Source organism: Alternaria rosae (assembly GCF_020736505.1).
Source record: "Alternaria rosae strain MPI-PUGE-AT-0040 chromosome Unknown BKA58scaffold_4, whole genome shotgun sequence".
In the NCBI taxonomy this organism is placed as follows: Eukaryota; Fungi; Ascomycota; class Dothideomycetes; order Pleosporales; family Pleosporaceae; genus Alternaria; species Alternaria rosae.
In genome coordinates, this window is record NW_025763573.1 from 2,883,168 (window position 1) to 2,904,464 (window position 21,297).

Here is a 21,297-nt window from a genome sequence, read left to right on the forward strand (position 1 = left end):
TGTTGCTGTGCACTTGTCCCGATGTCCTTGATGTAAGTATGGTCTTTGAGACCCGGGCATCAACGCCTCAAGATACTGGGCACTGCATACGTAGCTTCTTTCAGGGTATTCACGTCAATCGGTAGTCACAGTAAGTCCATGCTACAATCCAAGTCGCTCCTGCGCAATTGGTTATTCATTTAATCTGACCCGTCACACTCCTGACCATGACAGCAGCCTCCCTCTCCCAAGTCACAGCAACGCCCTTGTTCGACAGCGCCCCAGGCAACTGACTACCACGACTCACACATTCCTTCACCGAATCCCCAACAGCATTCTTGTTGCTCCTCAGCGTCCTCGCAGATACACCGCCCTTGTTCATGAGCTCCTGGACTCTCGGCGCCATATTCGACGCGAGTGTTCTCCAGAAGTAGCTGGGTAAGGAAGATGTATCGAGGGCTTGGAGGAGAGGTTGTAGAAAGTTGGAGAAGTTCAGGGCACGCGAGGCGTCGAGTAGTGGGTGCGCGGGTGGCTTGATGCTTTCGAGGAGGGATTGTAGTGCGACGATGTTTTGGCACCGCGCGGATATCTCGAGGAGGGTACGGTCTAATGTCGGAAGCTGACCCAAGGCGCGCGCGAGGGATGCGAGGGATGACTTCAGCTGGGTTTGAAGATAGTCTTGTAGCGCATTGAGCATGAGGGTCGGTTCGAAGGTGTTGGTCGTGGTTTTGATCGATAGCGGCGAGAGAAGGTAGAGGGTTAGCAGCGCGGACGTGGTTCTCGACTTGGTGTCTTCGGTTTGCGAGAAGGTAGATGCCGATGTCTGACCTGATGAAGATAGTAGCGAGGACATGGAAAATTCCTTGACTACCTGCTGAGCGCGCGACGATATGCTGCGCTCGCCTGGGTTGACAAGCTCGTTCTTGAGCGTGTTCACCACGCCGACCCTGTCCAGACCCTCGCCCTCCTCGCCTGGTTTACAAGCTGCAAGCAGCTGGCGCAGGGACAGAATTGTGTCTGCCGAGCGCACCATGGCCCTGTGATCCTCCCTCTTTGCGCTGCCGACTCCGCCCAACTCAGACATGCGCACCTCGAGCTGTCTGCCTAGCATGAGGCATCGCGCGACAGCCCGACCAAGCTTGACAGTCTCACAGAGTCTCTCTGCTGTCAACCGCACCTGCTCAGCGACCTCGTAGCGCTCAATGACCTCCTTCTCTAGTGTCTTGTACGACTCGGTCAAGCTGGCAACCTGCCCTTCCACCTCGTGCAGTATGCGTCCGCTCGATTCGGCATGGTCTCGCGTGTGTTCCAGCAGCGGCAGTGCCGACTTGGTGGTCAGGGTATCGATATGTGTGTCGACTTCCTGGACATCGAAGAGGACGCGCGACAGTGGTGTGGACAGATCTAGCGGGGTGTCGGAGGGGTTGTTGGTCGAGAGGACGAGCGTGTTCGCGAACGACGTCGCCGAGAAGTCTGGATCGAGAAAGGCTTCATAGTCGATGTATGAAGGCTCATCTTCTTTGGACATGGTGGGGGGTTGCTCCGACCATGGCGATGCGCACTTGCGCAATGGATGCTGTCTTAGCGCGTCTCTGGACCTCCGCACCTTCTCCACGCCAAGCATCCCATCCGCTGCAGGTATGACTTGAGGACTGCATTTGCCTGAGTCACCTATTACTCCATCTGAGACAAGGCTCGCGACTTCACCGGATTTCAGCACTTTGCCACATCTAGGCACCACTGCTTGGTTTCAACCATTGTACGCCTTGCGCCACCTCCCTCACGGTAACTCAGTACAGCTATGATAGCCACTCAGAATTGTCCATTGACCATGGGGTCGCACAGCCAAGTGTGTATCCGCCGCTGTATTCATGTTGAATTGGAACGCCTGAACGGGGTGAATAGGACGATTCCTGCAGGTAAAGCTGGTGCCTGAAGGTGGGTTTGGTGTATATAACGAAGGTACTTTCCACCGTGTCTATTAGTATATCGAGTACAGAAGCATTGTCTTCAGTCTCTCAATCCGCACTTCTTATCACTTCATTCAGGCTCTTTGCCTTGTCTTTGTTGAAAGCCATCATCATGCCTAGCAAGACTCACATCGACGGTGTCAACGACACAAACGGCGCTACAGAATTTGCCCCAGAAGGTTCTCTTGCATCCTTCAAAAATTTCTACCAAGGCCCACGCGACAAGAATAAACAGTGGAGTTGGACCGAGACGGAACCCGAGGATGTCGCAGACCCTGCTGAGAACGAAGAGACGGCGCAGCATGCTCTCATCACTCGTCTGCTGAAGTCAGACGACTCTCGCAGGAAGTACAAGATCCACTCAATCATCATCCAGTCGCCGTGGCTCAAGACTGCCCTTGCTGAAGTTCTGAAGGATTACCCAGCCATCCATTGCGAGTTGAAACGGCTAGAGTTCGAGGCGCCATTCACTCCTTTCGTTCATCGATGGGCTCAACTACTTGAGTACAGAAGGAGAAAGGATCTCGATGCCACTACTGCTGAACATATTGAGCTACTCTATGAAGTTCTTTCCTCTGAGCTCGGGGACGTCATCAAGACATTCGAAGACTACATCAGCCATGGTATCGTAACATTCGATCACATCTGGATCATGTATCAGCCCGGTGCTCTCATCTACTCCAACTCTCACAACGGGGCTTATGGGGTCTACAAATTGAAGTCAGGCTCCTACGTCAACACCCAGTGCGGTAGGATGTACCAGATCAACATCGAGGCCATCGACTGGAACGGCAGCACTTTCGGTCGTACTGCCCAGACTATTCGAGTTCGAGAGTTTCATGGCACTGCTCCCATACTGGGCTTGACCGCCTTCCCATTGTCGTTCCATCCCCATGAGGCCAAAGTCAGAGACGCGCTCATCAGCCGTGGTAAAAAGTTCGAAGCACTTGCTGGCAGCCACTACATGGCATACGATGGCTTCGCGATTGGATGGGATAGGGAGGGTAACGAGGCACCTTACATGTGCGCCGGCCGTATCATCATTGACTCGGATAGCTTTCAGCGCTTTTCTCCCCGTTCTATCAACCGAGTGGATCCTCTTAGCGCAAAAGAATGCGCTCCTAATCCCGAAGGTGCCGCTGAGAAGCTCGAAATCCAAGACCCGACAGAGATGAAGTACGTGTTTGGCAAGCAAGATCAGGAAGAACGCCTACGCCTCACAAAGGACCACCACCTTCTATGCTTGCCTAGGGTTCGGGGCTACTCGCTCAAGAAGAAGCAGTGGCTGTTCTTCTACCTTGATCTCATCCAAGACATCAAGTTTAATGACAATGCCTTTGCTTCGCTCGTTCTCCCCGAAGATCAGAAGGAGCTCATCCTTTCGTTCGCCGAGTCGCAAGCCATGAGCCAGTGCAAATTCGACGACATCATTAGCGGAAAAGGCCGTGGTCATATCACTCTGCTCAGCGGTCCTCCTGGAGTTGGCAAGGTAAGTCGCATCACAAATCCATCAGCTGCTTCAGCCAAACACACTCAGTTCTATTACTGATATTTCCCAGACCCTGACCGCAGAGTCTGTAGCTGAGCACATGCGCGCTCCATTGTTCATGATGTCAGCAGGCGACTTGGGCATCGACCCCGACCAGGTTGAGACCAAGCTCACCAACATCCTCGAGATGATCTCCAAATGGAACGCTGTTCTTCTGCTCGATGAATGCGACGTCTTCCTCGAAGCCCGCAGCACCCACGACCTAGAGCGTAACAAGCTTGTGTCCATCTTCTTGCGTGTTTTGGAGTACTACGAAGGCATGTTGTTCTTGACCACTAATCGTGTTGATAACATCGATGCTGCCTTCCAATCTCGTATTCACATCAGTATGGCATACCCAGACCTCACACCTGCCTCGCGGAAGAGCATCTGGCAGAATTTCTTGAGGAGCTTAGGTGGCTTGGAGGCATGGAAGGATCAGGATCTGGAGGAACTGGCAAGTGTGGAACTCAATGGTCGTCAAATCAAGAACGTATTGAAGAGCGCGTCGCTACTTGCTGCAAGGAAGAAGGAAGCTCTTGACAGGAAGTATGTAGACATGGTTTTGGGGATTGAGAAGAGAAGGCCTGGTGTGGCTGTGGGTTTCTAGAGGACAGATGGTATCATGAGTAACGAGCTGGCCAGACCACTCGCTTGGTATCAAACTCCAAGTTCGAAACAATATCTACAAGCCATTCATTTGATGCCTTTCTAATCATGTTCCGCGTCCAGCCCATGTTCAAAGCCCCATTAGTCTCGTCCAGCACTTGAAGGCTGTGTCAGTCAAGGCTCATATAGCTCAGTCTTGAATGTGGTCCCCCTCAGGAAAACGCCCTGGGAACCCAACGTCAGCTTCATTTTCGGACGCCCCAGCAACTGATTGACTTACCAGTCAGCGCAGTAACTTGCGCCATCAAATTCTCGTGCAGTGTCACCAACCCTCGTTCAAGAGCTTCTACATCGTCCTTCTCACCTTTTGTGGCATTGGCGACACGTAGCACTTTCCCAACGATACCGCTAACGTTATATCCCATCAAAATTGACTGAGCCATTTTACTGTCGCCGTAAGTGATGATGTGGCGACGTAGTAGGTATATCCAGGACCGTAAAGTAGGCGCGCATTGTCTTTGGTGAGGGAACGTAGATGGGTGCGTTCCACTTCTCTATTCATTGTGGAGTAGACGTAGAAAGATCATAGTGTAATCCGAATAATAGCTTTATACAAACCTCCTGATGACAAGCAGAAGATGGCATTTGATGACAAGCAAGCCGTCATGGATTCCAACGCAATTGTCATGGACATGGGTGAGTTTGGTGAGTATGATGCCCTGGAAATTCCTAGGCAACCTGAAAAGCAAACTTTTACCAAGTGTAGGCCTCTGAAGATCATTTCTGAGTACCTTCCAGTCGTTGGTAACTAATGTATTCACGCCAACCATGTGCACCAGCCGCTCCCTCAGATCTATGGTTTGAGTGGTCCATTCCTAATGGGAATATCTAACATGCACACCACATCTTCGTTGATGAACCTCACGACAAAGCTCCTCTGCTATCCCGCGTATGCACGCGCCGATGGTGAAAGGTGGCTGCGTGCACGTGAAGCTTAGAAGTACCTCGCCTTTCTTTTCCGACGGCAGATCATATGCAATTAATGACGCGGTTGCATGATCAGCCTCGCTTTTGTCATCGGGTGGAGCATGGGAGAACACGACATCGTAGCTTTTGTCGCGACCGTTGAGGAGCCGAGCATCTGCTGTTAAAGTTAGCCGGAAGAGAGAGGAAGGGAGAGAGGACGAGCTGCGCACAAGAGGTTGGATGAGTACCTTTGATGAGTTTGAGTTAAGAAGGGTTTTCGTGTGGTCCATGTCAAGGTGGTAAATAAGAAAGAGTAGATTTTGGAAGTGATGGGGCTGGTATGTTGATATCTGCGTCTTCTCAATATTACCCAGGCTGCTTGCTGTCAAGCCGATACATAGGTATACTAGGACAAGACGTGCCACGTAACACAGATGCACTTGACCACAACCAAGCTTGCTACTTGGAGAGAGACCAGCTGCAAGGCATCAGGGGAACACGACTTGAGGAAAGTAAATTCGCATTGAGAGGATCTGGGGCTATCTTAACGCAGCTTCAACACGATGCCAGAATAGTATCGCGTGATCAGTATGGTAGTTGCGGCGACGAGAGAGCAAAGAATGCCGTACTCATCGCGAACCGTGACCGTCATCCATGAGCCCTTCAATCGTGTCCTCAAAGGCTTTTTTTCTTCTTTTCTTGTTACGATAACGGATCTTGTTATCTCTTCTTGTTGGGGGAGACTTCCACCACGCGAAACCCGCAGAGTCTGCAACAAATTGTCGCAAACATGGACGATATGCAGCGTTGTCCTGAGGCAATCCCGTGACTGCATCGGAAGTATGGACCCAGTCTGGTCTGGTCTTGGGCCTGCTGTGCAAAGCAGATGACTAGTCTTGAAAGCAGCTCAATCGTAGCGCTTAGTAGGTGCGGCATCCTGGGGGAGGGAGAAGGGCCGCTGAAGTCCATAGCATAATGACATGCGACAAGGTGTAGCATCGCATCGAGTAGGGAGATAATGTGGTTGTATGGCCATAGACAGTAATTGCTGTCAAGAGCCAGAGATGGAGGTGATATAGTACCGTCAATGGAGACGTAGAGTAGCTCGATAGAGCTACACATATCCAGTAGCGTCGTAAACAGGGTATAGTCGTACCGAAGAAGATCATACCCAATCGCGATCCTCTATACAAGGAGGACTGGGCTTTTGAAAAGACTATACCTAACCGCCAAATGCTGTTGAACAGAGGATGGAAGTGAGAAATGAAGACTAAGAGCGCGCGGAACTGGAGACAGTGCACTCTGCTGCAGAGGCAAAAGGCTCCAGCAACGCAAGTCGGCGAAACCAGCCAACCGACGCAAAGCAAAAACTAGACGCGACCCTGGTAGACCTTGGTATATAGTACATGTAGAAAGGTCGAGATCGTTAAAACCGTATTGCGCCGATGATTCGATTCGTTAAACCTGAAAGCAGAAGTCCAGATATTCCGTACCGCGTCGTCGGCGCGACTGACCGCATAGTCATGGAAATGAAAGGAATGTAATGAAAACATCTGGATGCAACGCAACCAAACGATATCGCAGCCTCCAAACAGGAAATTGTCGCGACATAGAGACGTATTCTAGACGTCAGGTTCAAGACACTGCGCAGAGACCAGGACGACCAGACTGTTCTACGAGGCAGGAGGTGGACCTGTAGGCTGTGGCCTAGGGTTTCGCTGAGGGTTCTGACCGTTTGGCTGGCGGTTCTGTTGGTTTTGTGGAGGACCTCGGCGCTGTCCCTGGAATTGACCGCCGCCACCACGACCGCCACGGAAGCCGCCTCGTGCGTTGGGATTACCGCGAGAAGCACCATCTTGTTCTTGTGATTGACCTTGGCCTTGACCAGGAACGCGTTGGGCGCTGGACATAGGGCGAGGGATTGACTCGGGCGATTCGTAAACGTAAAGGTTCTTCTCGATGACTTGCGGGATGGGCTGAATCTCGGTACCAAGCTCCTGTTCGATCCTGTAAAGGTTGAAGCGATCTTCCCAGTTGATCAGGTTGATAGCCAGACCCAGATGTCCGAAACGGCCAGATCGACCGATCCTATGCAGATATGTCTCGGCGTTCTTTGGGAAGTCGAAGTTGATGACAACGTTGACGGCCTGGATATCAATACCACGGGTGAGCAAATCCGAACAGACAAGGTTTCGGCATACACCGTTGCGGAAGTCGTGGAAGACGCGGTTACGGTTGTGCTGAAGCATGCGCGCATGCGAGTAGAAGCAGGAGTATCCGAGTTCGGTGATCTTCTTCGCAAGAAGCTCTACACGGTTTGTGGAGTTGCAGAAGATGATAGACTGGTTGATCTGCAGCTTGTTGAAGAGGGTGTTCAAACAGTGGACCTTCTGCTTCTCCTCAACGAAGGCGTAGTATTGTGTGATACCGCGAAGTGTCAGCTCGTCCATTAGGTTGATTTCATACGGAGAGTTCATGTGTTTGTCCTGTACTGTATTAGCAAGCTTATCATAGTAGAGACGCTGGTTAAAGGTACCTTGAAGCTCTTGACTACGATAGGGAAAGTAGCGCTGAACAGCATGACTTGCCTGTCCTTGGGGTGGAAGCCGAGAAGCTGCTCTACAACCGGGGTAAACTCAGGCGACAGGAGCTTGTCAGCCTCGTCCATGACAAATGTTTGGCATGCGGACAGATCTGCTACGCCCTTTCCAGCCAGGTCCAGGATCCTACCAGGTGTTCCAACGATGATATGAACAGGGTCGCTCAACCGAATAATATCGTCCTTCAGTCCTGTGCCACCAGTCGAGACCATGACATTTACGCCGAGGTGCTGTCCCAATTGCTTGCAAACCTGAGATGTCTGGAGTGCGAGTTCTCGGGTGGGGACGAGGATCAGAGCTTGCGTCTTGGGGCTCTTTGGGTTTATGCGCTCGAGGGTAGGAATAACAAAGGCGGCAGTCTTTCCGGTACCGTTCTTCGCTCGCGCGAGGATATCTCGGCCAGTGAGGGCTACTGGGATCGTCTCTTCTTGAATTGGTGACGGCTTCTCAAAACCAGCCTCGAAAATGCCCATCATGAGCTCGCGCTTGATAAAGAAATCTTCGAACTCGAGGCCCTTTGTCGCTGTAACATCCTACCCTGGCATTAGCTCATGTCCAATATATCCGATTCCCAAGCCCATGGCCTACCTCTGTCTGGGGTCGCGCATCCTTCGCCGGCGCATTCAAACCAGCTTTCCAGTTTGCCTCCCCTGATGGTGTAGCATCGCTGGGAACATGTCAGCGCGTAGCTCTTGCTTCGTTTGACATCAACTCACCTTAGCTGCGTTGCCGCTAGTTGGTTGGTGATTTCTGAAGTCATTGTGTATGTGGGTCCACCGAAGGTGGGGTTGTTGGTCGGAACGTCAAGGTCTAGCAGTGTGGATAGAGGCGCGATTGGTGTATGTGCAACGCTTGCGGCAGAGCAGAGCAGATGCAAGTGAGGGGTTTGGGTGTGGAGGCTCGTATAGTATATGCTGAAGAAAGTGGGGTTAGGTGAGCGCGAGATAGGAGTGCTAACTGTTTAGTAGCAACTCGGGTGTCGGCTTCTCGTGGTGGTGTACGTTGTGAAGAGGCTGATTGAGGCTCGAAAGAGTCGCAATGTCGTGGTTTCGCCTTGTGGAGTCGTCTGCGAGTGGAGGTTCACGCGGGGGTTACTGGAGACAGTAGGAGTTAGTATAGGCCTCGAGAGGGTAAGCGCAGAGAAGATGGCGTAATTTTGTGCAGTGAGGTCGGTCTGTGTGGTGTTGTGGTAGCTGGGCGGGCCGCTTTATGCAGAAGGAACTTGAAGCTGGTGGAGGGCAAGGGTCCGTGCGTGCTTGTCATTGGCCCTTCTGACGTCGGTCTGGAAGCTCGCCTGTGCCACGGGGACTTTCTCAGTCCAGTCTGCGACATCCAATTCTTGACTATTGAAATCTTGGACTTTTGCGCGATGATAGCGACGTGTTCCCATTGCGTATCCTTTAATTGCCGCTTTCGGTATTGATAACACGCGCCAGGTTCGCTCTCACTGTACGTCTACATGTATTATGCTGCCTGCTAGACAACATGAGTATTGACTACGGATGTAGCGCATACCCACCAAAAACATATCGGCCATACAACCAAGTCAATAACAGGATCTGTTTTCATTAGTCACCTATTTCGGTTCTCGATTTCGATATCTGTATACCTAGGTATACAGCTGCCGCATCGCTCCTATTCCAACACCCATAAGTCACCATGTCGTCTCTGCTCCGCCTGTCAAGGACGCTTCGCACGTTCAGGACACCCACGAGTTCCAACAAAATGTCCTCCCACTTCTTCTCGCCTTCGCACACACCACGACACCTGAGCCTACCACGACCACGCCTCTTCTCCTCCCGCGGATACGACGTTTACAGTGCTCAAGTGAGATCCAACAAGTTTGTTCTGTATGGACTTATGGGCACCAACATCGCCGTCTTCGGGTACGCGGCCTTTCTTAAGAGCCAAGCTCTACAGGGCTTCCACATGCCATTTGCAAAGTTCATGGACACGATGACATTGAACCTGACCAACTTTCGAAACGGAAACTACACATCGCTGCTCACTGCGGCATTCACCCACGTGGATCTCTTCCACATATTGTCGAACATGATCAGTGTTTATTTCTTGGGCTCTTTCTTAGCGGCAGCGCCTGTTATAACGCCAGTGCGATACTTGATTATCGCTCTGGGCTCAGGGATTGCGGGAGGAGTGGGCGCTTTGTTCAATCGGTATTATAAGTTGCGGGCTCAAGGCCCCAATGCCAGAGACTATTCAAGAACTCTTGGATTCTCCGGAGCCGTCATGGGCATCGGCGCTGTGGCAGCGTGCATGGCCCCGCACGCGAAAGTGCTGATCTATGGCGTCATACCGATGCCGCTTTGGGCTTTGACTACCCTTTATGCCGTCTACGATGGATTTTATCTCAACGACTCGAACTCACGAATAAGTCATGCCGGGCATCTAGGGGGATTGACGTTTGGGCTTGTGTACTACTTCGCCAGATTGCAGGGTCTTAGGTTCTGAGGGCAACAATACAGCCGGGGTGTTCTCAACACGTTTTGCAGACGTGAAGGACTTCCTGATAAGGTTCCGTGTGCTGTTAAGCTATTGTAATGTTGGTCAATCGGCAAGTGGATAGTGCGGTGCATGCTTCCGAATCTTGTAATACTATTATCAGACTACACGTTAAGTATGTAGGCTCTGAATACCACAATCTATCACCGCTTTAGGCGGACAGCATGCAGGCTCAATTATTACGCCTCTCTCTTCCTATCACATATGCAACTCTGATAGCCCCAAAGCTCTACCCAAACACCGTGATACACCCCATCCGAATATGCTACCCAGGAAAGAGACAAATGAAATGTGGGAACCATCTCGACTCTCAACTGTAAAGCCTGTCTACATTCAACGCATTAGCTTGCTCCCGAGAACCCGCAGATCAGTATGTTGTAGCTTACTGGACTCCCCAAATCTACCTCAGACGGTCTTCCTGGAAGGACTGGCGACCTCCGGCTCGTCATCAGTGCCGAACTCTGCGTCGCCGTTGATGCCAATGTCAGCTTTGGACATGTATTTCGGCAAGCCCTGTGGGGTGTAGGACTTGTTAGGAGTGTACTTGGGTGTTGTAGACTCCTCGACTTCCATCTCCTTCGCTTCCTCGTCTTCGGAGCTTTCAATGATGACTTCCTCAGACAACGCGCTCTTGCGCGGTGGTAGTCGCTTCCGCTTGACCGCTTCCTTGTCCTCGTCCTCCTCATCAATAAGCTCCTCAGACCGACCGCTCTTCCTAGGTCTGCCCCGCTTCTTGGGGATTTGGCCTTTGGCCTTCATTTTCGCAGCCTTGGCAGCCTTCTTCTTGGCAGCCAAAGAGAACTCCTCGTCCTCGTCGGAACCTTCTTTCTTCCACGCCCGACCTTTGCCCTTAAAGTGCTTGGGCTTTGCAGGCTCCGGCTCCGTTTCCTCTTGAAGCAAAGCCATGGCTTCTTCATCTAGCGAAGCCAGAAGGGCGTCATCTATATTCCTACTGATCGACGCCACCGACGCTCTCCTGCCCTCTGCAGTCGGTGATGTGTCATTTGATCCCTGAGCGTCTCCATTCGTGGGCTCTACATCCTCAAAGAGCTGCGAGTCGTGGTAGTATGGCCTCTGCTGTGCTGGCTTTCGTGTCCGCAGTCCGCGTCGAGTGGAGCCTGCTGACGCGGTAGTCGGGTCTGGAGAAGCCGCAGCAGAGTCAATATCTGGAGCCATCTTACCACTAGCGCTTGGTGTAACGTTCCTGATGACTGTCGCATCTGGCTCGGTTACAGCTGCAACGTCGGTGGGCGTGGCTTGAGGGTGAACACCTGCATCGGCAGCTCCGCTTTCAATGACAGAGTCTTCGGACTTCAACATATCAGCAATTTGACCGTGAATCGCGGGACGAATACTTACGGCGGTCTTGGTCTTCGGTGTCTTTCTGGTGCTCAATTTGAGGATGTGGCTCTTCTTCGGTGTCTCTGACCCTGTTGCTGCGGTCGACGATTTCGGAGCTGTGACATATTTTAGCAAGAACACAAGATATTAGCAAGTAATAGGTCTTGCGAAATGTCAAAGCATGAAGAGATTCGGCACGGCCAGTATTTGGTGAATATGAAAAAGCTACACAGGTGGGGTAATTAATTTTCCAAATAGTTCCGAAATTCACATACCAGATCGAACAGGAAGAGGAGACACGATTGCAGATGCAGCAACCTCATCGATCGTAGTCTCCATCGGGTCCTCTAGCTCATCTTCGGGCGAGATGGTTTCTTCCGACTGTAGACAGTTTAGTGTATACTGGGTTGCGTATGGACAATGAAACTCACAATAGGCTTCTTCCTAGCCTTTCGAGCAGAAGACTTGCGCTGGCCATTGACGGCGATGGCTGGTACTTTTGGCGTCCTAGTCTCCGCCATGGCCGCCGACGCTCCAAAATCCTTGCTGGCTTCACCGTCGTCGCTCGCTGAGGCGATGACCTCATCAGACTATGCTTATTAGTAACTAGGCGAAGGTATGCGGAGAGTACTCACGAGTGGCTTCTTCCGCGCCTTACGCTTCTTCTTACCAGAGGGACTCTGGTCTTCCGAGTTGGCCACGGCCGATGGTGTCGCAGACTCTGCCGCCCGTGACACTCCGTTGCCGTTCGTAGCCGCAGTCTTCTTTGGCCGGCCGACCTGACCACGAGACTTGGTGACTTGTGGTTTGGCCTTGACGGATGGGGCCTCTTCGTCCTGGGGCTGTTAGCAAACGGTATAATTGGCTCATGATGACAATAACTTACAGTGGAATCAGACTCCTCAAACATGCTCAGCGCTGTGTAGTATAGCGAAAGACCGCCAGTAATTTTTTGAGACTCCACCCATTCCTCGTATGATGGGAAAGGGCCGTTCTGATTTGCTTCTTTCCAATCCATGAACTCTCGGTGACCATGCCTGTCTTCCCAGAAAACGGGAGAGCTGTCGCTAGATTTGTGGGTACTCTTCTTTCCAGATGCCGCGTGGCCGTTGGGAGCCATGGTGAACCGAGAAAAAGACACAATGGCAGCCAAGGTTGAGCGGCGGCCGTGACAAGCGCAAGAACAGGTTGGAGAAATTGACGCGGGCTGATGATGCGGACCCAAAAATGCGCAATAAGAGATTGGGTTGACTAGAAGTATGGAATGAAGTGGCGCGGGGAGATGCGCGTTGATGGTTGTCGTAAGAAAGCGGTGGAGGTCGTGAAGTGACAGGATCTCAGATCAAGTCCACTCGTGCCACCTTAGCTCAGCTTTCCCAATAGGCGACGTTGCGATAAATCAAACGGCGGCAACTACTTATCAAAGATAAGCAACTGACGTTTATTGAGGTCTGGGTCGATTTGTGATGCAGACTCGCTCCAAGGTCCAGGTGCCCACGGGTGGAAACCGCGCAAAAGGCAAGTTGCGCTAATAGCAGCCAATTTGAGCTCGAGAAAACTGATCGAATCGAGGCATATCACCAACACCAATTTTCACTCCTCATCACTCATTGTAAAATTTGGAGGCTTATCTGCGCGTCATTGGCTCATACGAGTTTTCACGTTCATCTGAACCATTTTTCGTACTTGCGTGCTCCTTGGAAGTACTCTAACAAGGTTACTGATGTTGTTCCCTCTTTCAATTCAAGTCTCTGATAAAGGCGCTGAGCCTACTACTTGTTATGAGAAGGTACTTGTCGCTATCGCAATGTCTTGATATAATCTGAGTAGCTGCTATGTAATCTCAAAATCATCGTGTGCCTAGTTTCGTAAGCTTTGATGTCTCACTGCGGCCAGGTTCCGCAATAGATGCAGTAGTGGTGAAAGGGCCTCATATTTCAGCGCATGCTTCGAGACCTGGTAGCTTCTCCCCCATGCACCTCTCATGCTTGTCCTTCTTATTGGTGACATGAAAGTCGATCGTGTTGTCTGCGTAGGATCGTCCTGAGTATGATCTCGGCATCTGGGCGACCACACACTGCAGCGGAAACAATAGCAATCGATAGCAACTAAATACGATGTGAGCTGTGTCATTACGTCGTATTAGTATTTGCATTTGTACTCCACATCTACTGCACCACCTCGTTAGCAACCAGTCATCAAGTCACACACCAAACAGATGACATGATCATGCTACAAAAGTAGTATTGAGATATCTTCAGCCTCATGAGTGCCGTGGTCACCTCCCTAATCTCATCGGCCTGGTATATACAAAGAGCAAAAAACGAAGCCCAAAGCTGGTCCATCATGAGACCAAACTGGCGTCGCAAACACGCAAGCAGGAAATGCACAAAAGGCCACTGGGCATAATGCAGGATGGGTATACAAGGACGAGCCCTACCGCCTTCCCCGTGTAGTAAGACAAATTTGCGCCCACCGGGATATGATGAGCAAGATAAAGGGAAAATTACGAACGCCAAAAAGACCTGTCCGATCTGTGGTAATGAATAATAACGGCGCAGAGTTGACCCAAAGCAGTCGTCGAAAGCGCGGACAGAATAGAGATATGTCGATAAATGAAACAATGAATGCAGACGACTGCTTCTCAAAACCCAGGATGAGTACCGGAAAGTCGAAATTACGGAAGGTCACAGCGGCAGTAGATCCGCCAGTTCTAGCCCTCCAATGCAGTGCTCCTAGAAAGATTCGGGTGGGCTCGGCATACCATGCGCGCTACCATCCTCTTTCTCTGGCTCTTGCACGCTATGATTCTCTCTTTGCACCGGTTCAAGCCTCAGCTTACCGATAGGTTTGCCAATGCCTTTCGTGAAGCCACCCTGGTCGTTGCCATTGTCATCCTTCTCCTCGTCCAGCTTACGCTTTTTACGAGCCATTTGTTGTTGCTCTCTGAGAGGGCGTTTCCGAGGACTGGAGATCTTTCCTGTAGGTGGCAAGCGTGGCTTAGGGAATCGCTGCTTCGGAGGAAGATCATCATCCTCGATAAGCGGCTGGCTGTTGTTGTCATGGAGTTTACCCATGAGCCAATTTTGGAGAAGACCAATCTGGTTCTCAGCGGTCTGGACGGTGACAGGCTCGAACTTTGGTGGCTCAGGCATAATGACACCAGTGGTAGTAATATTGCTGTGAATATTAGTAAGAACCTCATCAAAGCAGATCGCGAAACATACCTGTTGTCCTGCCTGGCATATGCATTGTGCACCCTGTTCTGTAGTAGATGCAACGGGACACTGGAAGTGAGTCCGAACTCAATGTCAAGACCGAGCTCTTTGAAACCAAAGAAGTCTTCGCCAATGTCTTCTGCGAAGTCTCCGCCCACGAATTGCTCGCTACCGTCGTTGAAAGCACCAGCCCCGTCAGCACCAGCGTTATCCATAGCTGGTCGCAGGAGTTCAGCGTAGTATGACCGCATCCTATCATGCATGCCACCAAGCTTGGTACCAAGCCTTTCAACATCGTCCTTGACATAAGTCTCGAGAGACTCAAGATCGACACCATTGGCGTGCAAAGAGTGAAGGACAGCTTCTTCCTGAGTAAAGCGTGGTGTCCAACTTGTGGCTTGACCGCTGGGAAGAGTGATCGGGACATCTGACTTCATCTTCGGTGTTTCGCGATATACTCCAAGACTTGCAACAAGATTCTGGAAGAATTTCGCCGCAATGTCAGTGACGGCATCAAGAGCTGATGGCTGGAACTCTTCGAAACCAGCATGATAGAAGACCTTGCCAACGCTGCGTTGTAAGGCGGCGCGGCAGACATAGGGGGCCATGACTGGTCCGTCCTCGGATGTAACTGTTGGCTCAATGTCTGCCTCGTGGAAAGGCTGCGGTTCATATCTTTGAAACTGGTTTTGGTAGAGCTACACGAGTTAGCGGTGGACATATTCCTTCTTGATTCGGATAAACACTTACCTGAGATTGGATCTGCATCTGTTTGACGATGCCGATCTTTGCGCAAATTTTCCTGGTTTCTTGCAGTATGTGGTTGTTATCATCGAACTTGTGCACCAGAGCGCTGTCTGGTGAAACAAACTGCCCCTTTGGCAGAATACGCATGTACTCTTCAGCTTGAGGAATGACATAACCTTCAGGGTCTTCAACCCATTGTAGGCGTTCAGAAAGGTCGGGGATGGCGCACACGGGGTCGTAGTAATCTGGAATCTGGCGCTCCTCTTCTCCTTCGATGCCCTCAGCGAGTGACTCGCCAGCCGTGGCCTGAACGCCGTCTTTTCCGTCCGGAGCGGAGACGGTCCCGCTTGCAGTCTCATCCTCGATAGCTTGCTTTCGGTGTCGTAACCACCTTCTCATGCCAGCTTTTGTGCGCAGAATGGCAGGTTCATCTGGCTGCAAATGGTCGTCACGGAACAGTCTATGCCTTTCAGACGCAATGATTGCTCGATCTCTTTTCGTCACTTGTTTCCATGTTTTGTACTCCAGATCGTCCAGGTCAGCATCCTCTTCCAGAACATCACTGACCGAGATACCAGTGCCGTCAGCCTCAGAAACATCGGCTTGACTACCATTCACGCCGTTTCGCGAGATGCTATTCGGTCCTAACGGCGTCAATGTACCGGGTGGGGGAGGTGTCGAAAAGCCGTTCACGCTGCCTTCCATTTCGGAGTCTGCGCGTAGAAACTCATTCTTAAGATTGGAGACTGCGTTGTTGAGAGATGGAGCTGATGGTTTTGTTTCCGGTCCCGGTGTGTCCTCCAGACCTGCTGGAGGAGCCTTCCTTGCTGTACTTGAGCCTTTGCCTCCCTTGCTTGGTGCCTTTCGTCCTCGTGAAGCCATGATAGGTTCTTCGTCTTCGCTGTCATCGGCGCCGTCGGCATCTGCGTCGCCATGACGCATTCTGCGCTCCTCTGCCTCGACTTCTGCACGATCGCGAACAGTAATATCCGGAATAAGGGGGACGAGCTTTTCGGTTTCCTTCTTCATGTGTAGTGCCTTTTTCCGAAGAAAGTGACTTGGGTCCGCGTTGTACTTTAAGCAATTTGACCATATGAGCATAAGATCGTCGACGAATTCTTTCTTGGACTTGTATTGGAGCTGCTTGAGCTTCTTCATCATCGTGCCGATATCCATGGGATGCTTAATAACGTTGTAGTAGTCCGGAGCCTCTCGTTTGTTGACGCGTTGAAGGAAGGGGTGGGCATGCTCGTTGGCCTTGAGTTCCATAAGGACCTTCTCTGTACTCTCGTATAGTTCCTCCTGCCCGACACGTTCCTCGTTTGCCCATTTACTCCTATTTTTGCGGACTTCGCTTATAAGGCTTCGGAGCTGCGCATCGGTCGCATGGACTTTGTCTCTCTGTGCATCGATACGGGAGATGAGGTGTTTGAGTGTGAGACTAGACGCGCCGAGGTTAGTGGTACTTAGAGTGCCTTGTTGGGGTGCGACGACGACGCTGTTGGGGGGTGCATTCGCAGGCGTTCCGGATGTTTCTATCTCTACTTGACGGTCGAGTTCGTCAAGCTTCTGCTGCTCTAGCATGGCGTCACGATCACTTTCCAACGAGTAGAACATGGTTTGGAAGCTCCGCCTGGCCGCATCTTCGGTCGCAATCTTATCCTGTTGTAATTTCTTGCGCACATCGTCTGATGTCTTTGTGTGATCCGACGAAGGAGTTCCGGTCCGGTCGTGACCTGACTTGTTCGATACGGAGGGAACGCGGAGGAGGCTTGGCGTGCTGGGAGCGGCAGCAGCAACGCCATTGGCAGCGCCTTTTGAGTGTAGCGGCGAGGTGCGGGTATCGTCTTCGTCTTCGTCTTCGTCGTCTTCATCGTCGCCGTAGTCGTCTTCGTCGATTGTGCGGGTTAACTTCTTCGGGGTGGTGGCCGGTCGCGCGTCATGCGCCGCCGCATCCCCGGATGACGGGCGCGGCTCATTGTCCAGGGCATCAACAGCATCACCCTCGTACGTGCCGCTGAGTACTGCAGAGAGGCGCGCTTCAGTGCGCAGGAAGTTCTCGCGCCATCGCGCCGCGCGGGGGTCTTCCTCTCCAACCATGTCTCCATCCCCCATGTTGATCGCGTTGGAGGCGTTTGACATGGCCGCCTCATCATTCAGCGTCGCATTGGGTGTGCGTAAACGAGTCGCGTTGGGCGGTTGGTTCAGATAGCGGGCATGGCTTGGGCGTTCTCGCGATGATGGAGGATATGGAGAAGCGCTGAAGGACATCGTCGTCGTCGGCTGTGGGGGGTCTTGGCGGTTCGCGACCTACGGGGAAGGCGCCAGAGGGCGACGTCCCAACTGGTCCAGGTGTCGCAACGCGATGAAATCAAGCATGGAAGGAGCTATGGGTCGAGCGAGTAGTTTTCCGATGACTGCGAGATGAAAGAAGGTCTGGGGCTCGTGTCTTGATGGCCAAAAATGCGGCCTTGATGAGCGAACGTGTGGTTTGTTTAAAGTTGGAGTTGAGGAGTTAGGCTAGCTTAATTAGCTCCATCCCGCACGTAAACCCAGATAATCACCCACTTCCTGATATCAAAACACTGTAACTGCTGCATGTACGCGTCGCAGTGCTTTTATCACGGGAATAGATTGTATCTACGTCGCCAATGTCCTCGACTTGCCCCCGGTCGTCATGCGCGCACTGACTTGGCTCCGTGTCGGTATCTTTGGGCGTACATAGATCACGTTTACTTGTCAACTTCGAAGACTCTTATGCCTTCTGCGGTAGCCCGAAGAACAACTTGGAAGACACTTGTTATTTTCTGAACCGTGCATATCTCTAAGAAGCGACCCAGAGGTATTCGCTAAACGTTATGCTATGCTTGCCGTCAGCAGCACACCCGAATACCTCTGGTTTACATTCTACGTGCAGTCTAGGAAATCTACGTTCTTTCCTACATTACCTGACATTCGCACACAGTATGTCATGGAGTACTTAGTCAGAGCGATCAGATTTACAGACGTAAATCTACCGTATTGGTGATACAGCATCATCGGGGAAGGCTTCTCACACATCTGCCCTGGCAGCCGAGAATCTCCATCCTAAACCTAACCTCAAAAGCAGAAATAGCGCCAGGCACACAGATCACGGACCTGGGGTCAATCAAACTACCCGCCCCTACCCGCAGCTTCCTAGGTTGTCGATTTTCACAGGTTCCACACGTGATCGACAGTGGGAACACCAAAAGCCGTTAGTCGCTTTCTGCAAGCCAGTTCCGCCAGAATGCCAGCTTGTGGCCGCATAACAACGCTTGGTAGCTCTTGCAGCCCGCTGATTGCAACTTTCCGATCTTTGGGGCTGGACATGCTCCTCGAGTGCTTATAGTCGCCGCTGTACAAAGTCACCATGCGCATCCGGAAGCCATTTGCTGGTAGGTCGCACTCGCTGTTTCATACGTCAGAGAGCTCGAGGCACGGCGCTGAAGCATTCAACCTGGAAACGGGCGTGTTCCTCGAACTTGCGCTCTGCTTCCGTGTAATGACAAGCTAACCTCTATACAGGTGCCTTCGTAGCCCTTATCTTCATCAGCGCCGGCGCCGGCTTCTCCCCACCCGACTACAAGATCCCCTCATACAAGCAATCGGATAAAGCCTTGCACTTCATCGCCTTCTTCTTACTCACACTATGCTTCTACTGGATACTAGAAACGAGTAGGAGGAAAGTCTTGCAGCTCACCTTTACCGTGTGCACGATTGGTCTGGGAGTCGCGAGTGAGGTCGTACAAGGGCTGTTGCCTGTGAGTGAATATATGGGAGGAAAGACTGAGCAAGAAGCTGACACATGTCAAGATACATCGCGATTTTGATTACTACGACATCATAGCCAACGTCCTCGGTTCGCTCCTCGCTCTCGGCCTATGCAATTGGTACCACAAACGCATGCTCGAGCGCAAACGGGCTGCGCGCGGATACACAGCCGTCGCTGGAGACGAGGAGCGAGATATTGAGTTGGGAGAGAATCTCGAAGGGCAGGAGTCCGGTGTTGTCAGAACTACTGTGGACGAGGAGCTTGAAAGATGGGACGAGAACGCCGAAGACTGGGAAACAACTGAACCCGAGCCGGCAAACGGGAAGAGTCTCGAGGATGGTGGTGACTTGGGGGAAGGGAAGAAGCGGAATGACTAAGTTGATGATTTCTACGATATACAGGACGAAGAATTGGCTTGGATCGGCGGAACGAAGCACAGAGTGCACTTCCTCATCACATTTGCAGTGACATCTAGATTGCATACCAAATGTGAACGTGAACTGAGCTCGGCCATGAGGGCTGTACGCATAGTCAATACCCAATGGACATCACCGCGGCAGACGTAGAGTTGGTGCAAGTCGACTTGGATATTCGTTTACAAGTTCATAGCTAGCTCTCGGTGCTGCTCAGGCAGGCAATCCGAGCGAGCATTAACCATGATTCGTCATTTAGCCTGCCCTTCCTTCTGGAATCATGCATTTTCCAGTATGACATTCCGAAAGAACCGTAAGACCCCACACCAAGCGCCATGATCATTCCGTTTTCGAACCACACTCCACTTAAGCAGTGGTAGTCTTAGCAGCGGCCTGGTTGGGGTTGATCTTCTTTCCGTCCTTGTTGTACCTGACCCTTGGGGGAGGGGCCCTGTTGCGGCGGCCTTCGCGCGAGCGGACACTGCGAGTGTGTTAGACATAGGCTCATCCGAATCCTCGTGCGGGCTCAACGTACCGGACGATCTTGCCGTGAATAGCGCAAGAGACGCAGTACTGGAGCTTCAGGTACATCTTGGGGACGGTGTACTCGGGGAATACGGAGGCATCGGAGATATCACCTGCGTGGCGTTAGTCTTCAATTCCCCAATGACGCCCCTTCTGTTTTGTAGTTTGACGCGGTGCAAGCGTGGCCGGGAGACGTACGGATGGCAGCGGACTCGACCATGTTGCGGATGGTGAATCTCTTGATTGCCTTGTCCTTGGGTGTGCATCGCGAGCAGTTGGAGCAACGGATGGGCTTGACGTGGCCGCGACCCTTCTTGTTTCGGCCGTTGGACGCTCGCTTCTTAACCATGGCTGCTGATTCTATCGAGTTGTGTGAGCGGAATTTTGGGTTGAGGGAACACGGGGAGCGTACTGAAGATGTATCTAGAAGTCAGCGGTGGGGGTGTTGTCGTGAGAGTCGTTCCTTCCTGACGTCGCGCACTGTGTCGACGAAATTCGCTTAAGCGGATCTAATCTTATCTCTTGGCGTACCGCGCGCTAGCTGCAGCACCCACGCAACCTCCGCGCAGCTTCACTGTATGAAAGTGAAACAAAATCTCAAGGCATTGTAGTTCTCACTGTTGTTTCTTTTATTCTCCTTGGGGAGTAGGCATTCAAACTCACCCTTGATTGGTGTGCTGTAGTAATAATGCAAGTAGCAGTATGTCACGCTACTGTACTCGTCACTCGAAGTTCTTCCCTCGCCGTCATAATTGCTTCGAAAATGATGTTGGCTGTTTTTTCTTTCTTCGACGCCTGCAGTAGTGTTCACGAAAGGAAGTATAACGACAGCATATTTCTATGGGACATTTGATTGCTTAAAATTGAAGTCGGCACACCCTAGAGCCTACGTTAACATTAGGTCGCCTACCTTGCATGTTTTCATATTAACGTAGGCTGCAAACCTATTCAGGCTTTTCCTTGAAGGAGGCGGAAGTAAAATGTATTCAATCTGACTGCCAAACTGCTAGGAAACACCCAGGGATCTATGGGATATCAGGTTATCACAAAGGAAACAATGCTTTCTCGCTCATACTCCAACACAAATT

General features: G+C 51.6%; 8 protein-coding genes across 8 annotated transcripts; 3 read left to right on the top strand and 5 right to left on the bottom strand.

Moving 5' to 3' along the window:
* Positions 1-175: 175 nt before the first annotated feature.
* BKA58DRAFT_313483 (Golgi transport complex subunit 5-domain-containing protein) lies at positions 176-1,507 on the bottom strand (the record flags this gene model as incomplete). The annotated part of the gene is made up of 1 exon (XM_046167433.1): positions 176-1,507. One exon carries the CDS (start codon positions 1,505-1,507, stop codon positions 176-178), a length of 1,332 nt encoding a protein of 443 aa, XP_046026825.1.
* Positions 1,508-2,061: 554 nt separating this feature from the next.
* Positions 2,062-4,087, top strand: BKA58DRAFT_312553 (P-loop containing nucleoside triphosphate hydrolase protein; the record flags this gene model as incomplete). Its single annotated transcript, XM_046167386.1, has 2 exons — positions 2,062-3,438; positions 3,509-4,087. 2 exons carry the CDS (start codon positions 2,062-2,064, stop codon positions 4,085-4,087), a joined length of 1,956 nt encoding a protein of 651 aa, XP_046026826.1.
* A 2,362-nt stretch (positions 4,088-6,449) lies between these two features.
* BKA58DRAFT_163412 (ATP-dependent RNA helicase-like protein dhh1) lies at positions 6,450-8,577 on the bottom strand. Its single transcript, XM_046165021.1, has 4 exons — positions 8,369-8,577; positions 8,241-8,319; positions 7,589-8,185; positions 6,450-7,538 (listed from the first exon to the last, which is right to left on the bottom strand). The coding sequence occupies exons 1-4, from the start codon at positions 8,410-8,412 to the stop codon at positions 6,726-6,728; spliced, it is 1,533 nt and encodes a 510-aa protein (XP_046026827.1). The 5' UTR covers positions 8,413-8,577; the 3' UTR covers positions 6,450-6,725.
* A 616-nt stretch (positions 8,578-9,193) lies between these two features.
* On the top strand, positions 9,194-10,228 carry BKA58DRAFT_163497 (uncharacterized protein). Its single transcript, XM_046165023.1, has one exon. The coding sequence runs from the start codon at positions 9,312-9,314 to the stop codon at positions 10,119-10,121; it is 810 nt and encodes a 269-aa protein (XP_046026828.1). The 5' UTR covers positions 9,194-9,311; the 3' UTR covers positions 10,122-10,228.
* Positions 10,229-10,564: 336 nt separating this feature from the next.
* Positions 10,565-12,756, bottom strand: BKA58DRAFT_163495 (uncharacterized protein). Its single transcript, XM_046165022.1, has 6 exons — positions 12,400-12,756; positions 12,149-12,349; positions 11,945-12,103; positions 11,789-11,894; positions 11,532-11,629; positions 10,565-11,483 (listed from the first exon to the last, which is right to left on the bottom strand). Exons 1-6 carry the CDS (start codon positions 12,631-12,633, stop codon positions 10,578-10,580), a joined length of 1,704 nt encoding a protein of 567 aa, XP_046026829.1. The 5' UTR covers positions 12,634-12,756; the 3' UTR covers positions 10,565-10,577.
* A 1,202-nt stretch (positions 12,757-13,958) lies between these two features.
* BKA58DRAFT_163522 (transcriptional activator spt7) lies at positions 13,959-18,042 on the bottom strand. The gene is made up of 3 exons (XM_046165024.1): positions 15,482-18,042; positions 14,741-15,429; positions 13,959-14,693 (listed from the first exon to the last, which is right to left on the bottom strand). Exons 1-3 carry the CDS (start codon positions 17,747-17,749, stop codon positions 14,249-14,251), a joined length of 3,402 nt encoding a protein of 1,133 aa, XP_046026830.1. The 5' UTR covers positions 17,750-18,042; the 3' UTR covers positions 13,959-14,248.
* A 537-nt stretch (positions 18,043-18,579) lies between these two features.
* BKA58DRAFT_163526 (uncharacterized protein) lies at positions 18,580-19,805 on the top strand. Its single transcript, XM_046165025.1, has 3 exons — positions 18,580-18,894; positions 19,025-19,260; positions 19,313-19,805. Exons 1-3 carry the CDS (start codon positions 18,870-18,872, stop codon positions 19,646-19,648), a joined length of 597 nt encoding a protein of 198 aa, XP_046026831.1. The 5' UTR covers positions 18,580-18,869; the 3' UTR covers positions 19,649-19,805.
* A 245-nt stretch (positions 19,806-20,050) lies between these two features.
* BKA58DRAFT_312580 (ribosomal protein S26e) lies at positions 20,051-20,558 on the bottom strand (the record flags this gene model as incomplete). Its single annotated transcript, XM_046167389.1, has 3 exons — positions 20,051-20,165; positions 20,220-20,322; positions 20,408-20,558. 3 exons carry the CDS (start codon positions 20,556-20,558, stop codon positions 20,051-20,053), a joined length of 369 nt encoding a protein of 122 aa, XP_046026832.1.
* Between the last annotated feature and the right edge of the window lie 739 nt (positions 20,559-21,297).